Source organism: Arachis duranensis, chromosome 2 (genome assembly GCF_000817695.3).
Source record: "Arachis duranensis cultivar V14167 chromosome 2, aradu.V14167.gnm2.J7QH, whole genome shotgun sequence".
NCBI lineage: Eukaryota > Viridiplantae > Streptophyta > Magnoliopsida > Fabales > Fabaceae > Arachis > Arachis duranensis.
Genome location: NC_029773.3, coordinates 92,013,589 through 92,021,298, shown reverse-complemented (window position 1 = coordinate 92,021,298; position 7,710 = coordinate 92,013,589). Strand labels below are relative to the sequence as shown.

Sequence of the window (7,710 nt, the reverse complement as noted above, 5' to 3'; positions counted from 1 at the left end):
CATTTTAAAATACAAATGACAAAATAACTTTATAAAAATTTAATTATTTTTATTATTTTATGTAAAAAGAACTTTGTTTATTAAAGTTTAAAAAATAATATTAAAATTAGCAGTATCAAAAAAATTATAAATTTAATATTATAAAAAAATTATATAAGGACTAGTTTGACTAATTTTTAAAATTTGAGGGATGAAAATAACTTACGTATAGACTTTCAAGGACTATTTTGACTAATAAAAAAATTTTTTATATGTCAAATGACACGTGGCACTCACTTGTCACGTGGCGTATCACGTCATTATGCCACGTGGCACTTAACGTGACACATCATCATCCAATTGACGGAAGGACTAATTTGACTAACAATTTATCTTTCAGGGACTAATTTGATTAAAAAAATTATTCGAGGACGAAAATGAAGATTACATGATCTTTTAGGACGAATTTAAATATTAACCCAGTAAAATAAAGAATAAGGTTATAGCCTTGGTTCCCTGAATACTACTCTTTCTTTCTTTTTCTCTTTACGCTCCCAAAAATTGCAGGGCCTTGGAAAATGAAAATTAAAAGGTCGATGCTAACATTTCTAACTTAAATCATGATAACATTTTATGTTGCTTTTAATATATAGGAACTCTCTAGTTTGCATTTGTATTCTTATATAGTACTAATATATATTGATTGATAGAATAACTTTATGTCTAGTCATTTAATATTATCTAATTAATACTTTTCCAAAATAAAATCAATTTTTTTAATCGTAAAATAATATTTTATATGATTTTTATAACTAGCTAATAATCCAACTTCCACTAAAAGCTAAGTATATGTAGGTCAATAAAATATGCCATATAATAATAGCTTTAAATATGGATAAAAACTTTATTTTATAAAAGATTTGGAAAGGAAATCGTAAAACATAAATATAACTAAGATAGTGGAGTGCATATGCATTTTCTTAGTTCTTTCCTATAATTTTGGGAGATCACATTCATGTATATGGTGATCATGTGATTTAATTAATTTAGTTTCTGCTTGATTATGATTATGTTTATATGTTTGTTTCAAGCTCTAAAATTATGGCTCTTGAATAAAAATTACTATATAAGATAGAATTTTGTACCTATGTAATGATATGTAACTTTCTAGGTAGAAATCTAAACATGCTATAATAGCAATCAAGTGTGACTTCTAACAATTTAGAGACTACAAAACTTTCTAATGGACACTCATTGGGTAAAAGTTTTGTTAATAGGATCAAAATAAATACCAATAATAACCTTGTTAAGATTAAATTGTTTATTTTCTATTGAATAAAAAATATGAATTCTTTTCATATTTAAATCCATGCATATAGGATTGTGTTTGGTTTGCGACAATTAACATACATAAAATTTTAGAACTTTTATTTTTGTATATTGGATTATAAGTGGTGAAGTCTTTAAAAGTGATCTAAATTAAGTGTTAAACGTTATTGTAGGTGTTTACAAAATGTCAATGACGTTTTTTTTTTATATAATTAAAATAATATTTTTTTACAAAACGTCAGTGACATTTTTTCAGTTTATAACAAATAATATTTTTTTTTTATAAAACGTCGGTGACGTTTTGTCTTTTTATATTTAAACAAATATTTGTTTTACAAAACAGCAGTGACATTTTGTACTACTATTATAGCAGTGTAAAATATTAAAATGAACAAATATTGTCGTATTTCACATCAAAATTATCCATATCTAAAAATTTTAGCCTAAAATTTTATCATATTCTTATTCACGGACACGATATAATGACACATTTGATTCATTGGCCGACTACATTTAATAGAAATAGATTTTGTTAAGTAAACAAGTATTGAATTCAACTCTATTAAAATCTTAAAAAGGAAGTAATTTTTTTTACGGTATCTCTTAACTCGACAGACTAAGTACTAATCTGTTATAGATTGGAGCTCTTTTAAGAATTTATCACTAGATAATAAATTGCTACATGTATAAAGTGAAATTCGAACCCAACACTTATTTAACTGGACTAGTGAGCTCACTTCAAACAAAAATTACTACTAAGATAACCCTAGTTTAAATTATTCAACCCTATGGTTACTACAATTAAGGTGGGGAAATTATCATTCTTGAACGTATTGTTTTCAAAAAATAAATAATGATAACATCATTGGATTATTACCTCAATCTTTACGAAAATAACTCCGCCAATCACTAATTTAATTATCATCAACCGTTGTCTGCCACAACTAAAAAGCAACATTATATTGATGTCTGCCTATAATAATCTTGGAGCATTAATTATAAATTGCAAATAAGACAATGAAATGAAGAATAAAATTGCGCTTCATCAACATGTTCTAATTAAGATAGATAGAATCCAACAATGGATGCATACAATGAATCTCAATCTCAATCTAAGATAGTTTCTAATTTCCACGTTCAAAGTTTGAGTTTTCTAAGTCTCCAAACGAAGACCACATTCCGCGTATTGTCATGTGTTCATGCTATCGAGTTTTGACTATGAATGATACGCAGATATTCTAAGATATGTTAAGGATCCATGCATGTTAAATATTAAAAATAAAAAATAAAAATGGTGATTTAATTTGTACGTGTTGATGATGTGAAAGCATAGTTTAATTAATAGATTTTGATAAATATGTTAAATCACAAATTCACAATCAATGATACTTGGCCCCGAAAATTACTACCGTAATTTACTATAATTATTACTGCATTTCAATGTTATTTTGTATTGTAAAGTATATAAATTATAAATTCTTTATCGTGAAACATGCTTATTTCATAGAATTTTATAAGTTCTTTATCGAATTAGTTTTTTGGGATTTAATTTTCATTTAGTAAAAGAATCTTATATAAATCATTCATGCATTGTTATATAACTTATATTAATAAAAGTAATTAATTTTTAAATTAATTATTTAAAATATTATCCAAATGCATGATTCTAATTAGATGATCATATAAAATTCGATTTCTTTTCCCAAAAGAAAAAGAAGAGAAGAAAAACATAACAAGGCATGTGCTCAGTTGCCATAGTTGTCTTTTTCATGCATGTTACAAAGGCAAGTGATCTTCATTTTGATCCAAAGAGAGATTGTGTTCAGAACCGCCCCTCACAGCAATCGACAAAGAAATAGAAATGGGCCCGGCCCAAAACGGCCCGACAATTACTTTTTTTCGTGTCATTATTTTGCCATTGTTTGTTTGTCGTTTATCTATTTATTATTTCATCACATGTGAAAAGCACACTGGTTTAACAAGGATTTTTTTTAATAAATTTCATATTTCCATAAAATCCTATTTAACAACAATACATTATTTACAATAGCAATAACTGCACAGAAATTTTATTTACAATAGTATTTTGTTTGCTTTTAATCCTTTAGAACATGGGATAATTTCACATGTTTTATTGATATGCGAGATAAATTGATGATATAAAATTGAGTAAGTTATGGAAAAATTCACAAGTATACTAAAAATATTAGTTTCAATGATTTTGACTGTTAATTTCTGTTATGTATATGTTTTATTATTGAAATCAACAGCTAAAACACCAATATTGCTAGTATACTTGAAACTCTTCCTAAGTTATGAATTTGTGCTAATTCTTTTTGGTTGAAACAAAGTGTCCAAAAACATGAAATTAGTACTAGATCAGTTTTACCATATTTGACATATATTACTTTTAGTAAATTTTGAATCTAGTTTATGTTTATGAAAATAATTGTCGGTAAGGTTGTATGAATTGATATAAATGAATTATGAATTATAAACTCTAAGTATATATCTGATGTCAATTTTGATTTGAATCTATGATATTTTTTTCGGTATTAATTTGAATCTATGATTTTAAATTATAATTCATGGAGCAAACGTTCGAATAAAAACTAAAAAGACTTGTCGATTTTTTAAACATGTCGGACTCAAACCTAGTCCTAAATTTAGGCCATATTATATAGAATAGACTCATTTGAGCCAGAACTCAGCTAGGTCCAGCCCATTTCCACAATGCTCAGAAAGGATGGTTCATTGAGAGTTTGAAACCAAAAACATAAAATTAAAAAAAAAAACGTAAAAGGAACTAGACAGTGATTTTATGAAACGTTGTATGTGACCAAAAGAACCATACTCTTGGGGGACGAGCAATAAACGATGGAAATGAGGTTCCCCATTCAGCCCCAAATGGTTTATGCTGTAACCACATTACCTTGTTATACAAAAATAAATTACAAAATTCATCAGATGAGGAGAATTCCTCATTACTTGGAGGAATTGAGGAAATCTCATGCGCTTGTACCTTATTGACAGTTATTGATCAGTGCCTAAATATGACTCTTCCAATAGTTCAACCTTTAGTAGCATATTGTTTTTTCGGAAGGGCTCTCCAACCAATATCCCGGCGATAGAAGCCTTCTGGCCAGTTAATCTCGTCGATGGCTCGATAGGCTCGATCACGTGCTTCTTCAAGACTGTCTCCCTTGGCTGTTACACCAAGAACACGCCCACCAGTTGCAATGAATATTCCCTCAGAGTCAAAAGCAGTTCCTGCATGGAATATCTTTATGCCAGGGGCAGCATGCTCGGCTTGTTCGAGGTTTTTAATCAAAGTTCCCTTCTCGTATTTCCCGGGATATCCCTTACTTGCCATTACCACTACCATGGCCGACCCGGGTGACCAGTTCAGAGATACCCCACTGAGCTCTCCTTTGCAAGCCGCAAGCAGAACTTGTACCAGATCAGACTCCAACCGAACCATGAGAACCTGTTTAAAATTCCCAAAGGGAAAATGAAATACATCAATTAACAACACAGGCTCAACATTAGTAACATAAACATACATTATGTGAATATCTATGATCATCATGATGTGTTGCAAACAAACATCTCATGACTTTAACTAACCTGGCACTCTGGATCGCCGAATCGCACATTATACTCGATTAACTTAGGCATGCCAGATTTCTTCTCAATCATAAGACCAGCATACAAAACGCCAACAAACTTGCAACCTTCTGCTGACATTCCTTTCACTGTCGGGGTGATAATATGATCCATTACTATTGACTGAAGTTCCTTGGTTAATATTGGAGCTGGAGAGTACGCACCCATGCCGCCAGTATTAGGCCCCGTATCGCCATCACCAACTCGTTTATGGTCCTGAGCGGATTCAAGTGGAATTGCATTTTCTCCATCAACCAATGCGAAAAATGATACTTCTTCTCCCTCTAGATACTCCTCAACAATGACCCTACAACCTGCAGAACCAAAATCACCCTTTACCAGCATTGAATCTACAGCTTCATACGCCTCTTCCAGTGACATGGCAACAGTAACTCCTTTTCCAGCAGCCAGTCCATCTGCTTTGATAACAATTGGAGCTCCTTGTTCTTGAATATATTGTTTTGCAACGGATGGGTCTGTAAATGTTTTGTACTGCATTAATTAATCGAGGATTAATAAGAAATTACACATCCAAAAACCAACAGAATACAGGTTTAAGTAATCCTCTTAGAATTAGAATGTTACGAGATTCAATGAGACTACTTATTAGAAAAAATGCATGAAAAAATATGCACAGAGAAGCAGAAATATTCCAATAGAATAAGGATCAATTACTGATCTGATAAATGAGAAAACAGACCTTAGCAGTTGGAATATCATACTTGTCACACAAATGCTTCATGAAATTCTTAGAACCTTCCAACGCTGCAGCCTCCGCAGATGGGCCAAATGTTGGGATTCCTGCCTTAACTAATTCATTTACAAGACCTGCAACAAGTGGAGCCTCGGGTCCCACAACAACAAGTCCCACCCCCTGTTTGTGACAAAATGAGATTACTGCTGCTGCATCATAGACATTGAGGTCTGTAATGCAAGTAGCATTTCCAGAGCTGGAAATTCCTGCATTGCCGGGGGCACAAAATACAGCATCACAGGATGGTGATCGTTGCAAGGCATAGCAAAGTGCGTGTTCGCGTCCTCCTCCACCAATTACAAGAACAATCACCTTTTCTTCTTTTGCATAAGCAAATCAAAATTACAAATAAAAATCAGTTAAAGAAAGTGAGCAAACATGCAAAAATAAAGACAATGTCACAGAATTGAAAAGTTTGACTCCGTCAATCACTAATTTAATTATCATCAACCGTTCTCTGCCACAACTAAAAAGCAATATTAATGTCTGCTTATAATAATCTTGGAGCTTAAACTAGACATTGCAAATAAGACAATGAAATGAAGAATAAAATTACGCTTCAACATGCTCTAATTAAGATAGAAAGAATCCAACAATGGATATATGCAATGAATCTCAATCTCAATCTAAGAGTTTCTATTTCCCACGTTCAAAGTTGTTTTCTCCAAAACGAAGACCCCATTCTGCGTATTGTCATGTTTCATGTTTCATGTTTCATGTTATCGAGTTTTGACTATGAATTATCCGCAGATATTCTAAGATGTTAAGGATCCAAGTATGTTAAAATTACAAATAAAAATTTTAACATGTGAAAATTACAAATATTCTTCTTTTGCATAAGCATATTAAAATTACAAATAAAAATCAGTAAAAAGAAAATAAAGTGAGCAAACATGTGAAAATAAACAGTCACATCATTGAAAAGTTTGAATTCAAATCCATTTATCAGAGACAAAAGCTCCTATATTATCATCAGCTAATAAATTACTTAAAAGCTTTCATTTCTATTCATCTACATATCTGCACAAGTTCATTATGAATAAACATAAAACATTTCAAGGAAGTTCTAGCTGAGATTTCACTCCATCTCCATGCAATGCAACTGTATTGGTTTTTTAGAACATGGATTCTCCCCCAAAAAACGAAAGAATGCAAGGCATAAAAATGGTTAGACTGGTAGATGAAATTATTAGTGTATTTGTTTCACCTTATTTTACCAGAAAATCATATATATTTTAGTTGAAAAGAATCGGTTTTTGGTTTTTCAATTATTCAGAATATTTGAGTTGCAATTTGTCAAAATAATTTTTCTCACAAGCTGAAACATAGACACGTTACATGCTACTAAATGATAATTAAAAAAAGGGGGGAAGTTATATTTAAAAAGATAAAGAGTAAGCGCAGTGCTTACGAGAACTATTGTTTGTATCAACCCCAACAGAACCCGATGACTCTGAGTTCCGAGCAGAGCATTTGAAAACACTGTGGAATGGACTTGAGGCACTAACACTAACATTGGAGCTCCTCAAATTCAAGTTCTGAATGAAGAGAGAAGTAGAAGAAGGCTTGTGCAAAACACAGTGTTGGACTCTAAAATGAAATGGATTGGAATTTCCAACATGAGAGCGTCCATGAAGGTTGAAAGAAGCTCCAACATTGAAGGTGGCACAAGACATTGTTGCAACTCACTAATCCCCTATGAACAAAAATTCAAGCACTTATTATGGTTTGAAAGAAATTAGCATCAAAATAAATCAAAGAGCAACCAGGCTTAGAAATTAAGATTATAATATTAGGCACACAATTCGTTCAGGCATTTCATCAAACAGGTCGTGTGCTTCATAACACACAAGTGAAAGTATTGGGTATTTTATTTTAAACAAAAATTATGATAATCCGGCGATAAGTAAACAAACAAAAAGAAAGAAAGATAATATTTTTACTATATTAACAAGTAAACGGAAAAAAAAAAAAAGAACCTG

General features: G+C 31.2%; 1 protein-coding gene across 2 annotated transcripts; it reads right to left on the bottom strand.

Moving 5' to 3' along the window:
* Nucleotides 1–4,125: 4,125 nt before the first annotated feature.
* On the bottom strand, nt 4,126–7,470 carry LOC107476164 (phosphoribosylamine--glycine ligase). Of its 2 annotated transcripts, none has more exons than XM_016095920.3 (4): nt 7,140–7,470; nt 5,675–6,048; nt 4,936–5,466; nt 4,126–4,795 (listed from the first exon to the last, which is right to left on the bottom strand). In XM_016095920.3, the coding sequence occupies exons 1-4, from the start codon at nt 7,402–7,404 to the stop codon at nt 4,379–4,381; spliced, it is 1,587 nt and encodes a 528-aa protein (XP_015951406.1). In that variant the 5' UTR covers nt 7,405–7,470; the 3' UTR covers nt 4,126–4,378. The 2 variants fall into 2 exon arrangements, with proteins under 2 accessions (XP_015951406.1, XP_020991844.1); XM_021136185.2 differs by having other exon boundaries at nt 5,675–6,045; nt 7,140–7,466.
* Nucleotides 7,471–7,710: the final 240 nt, after the last annotated feature.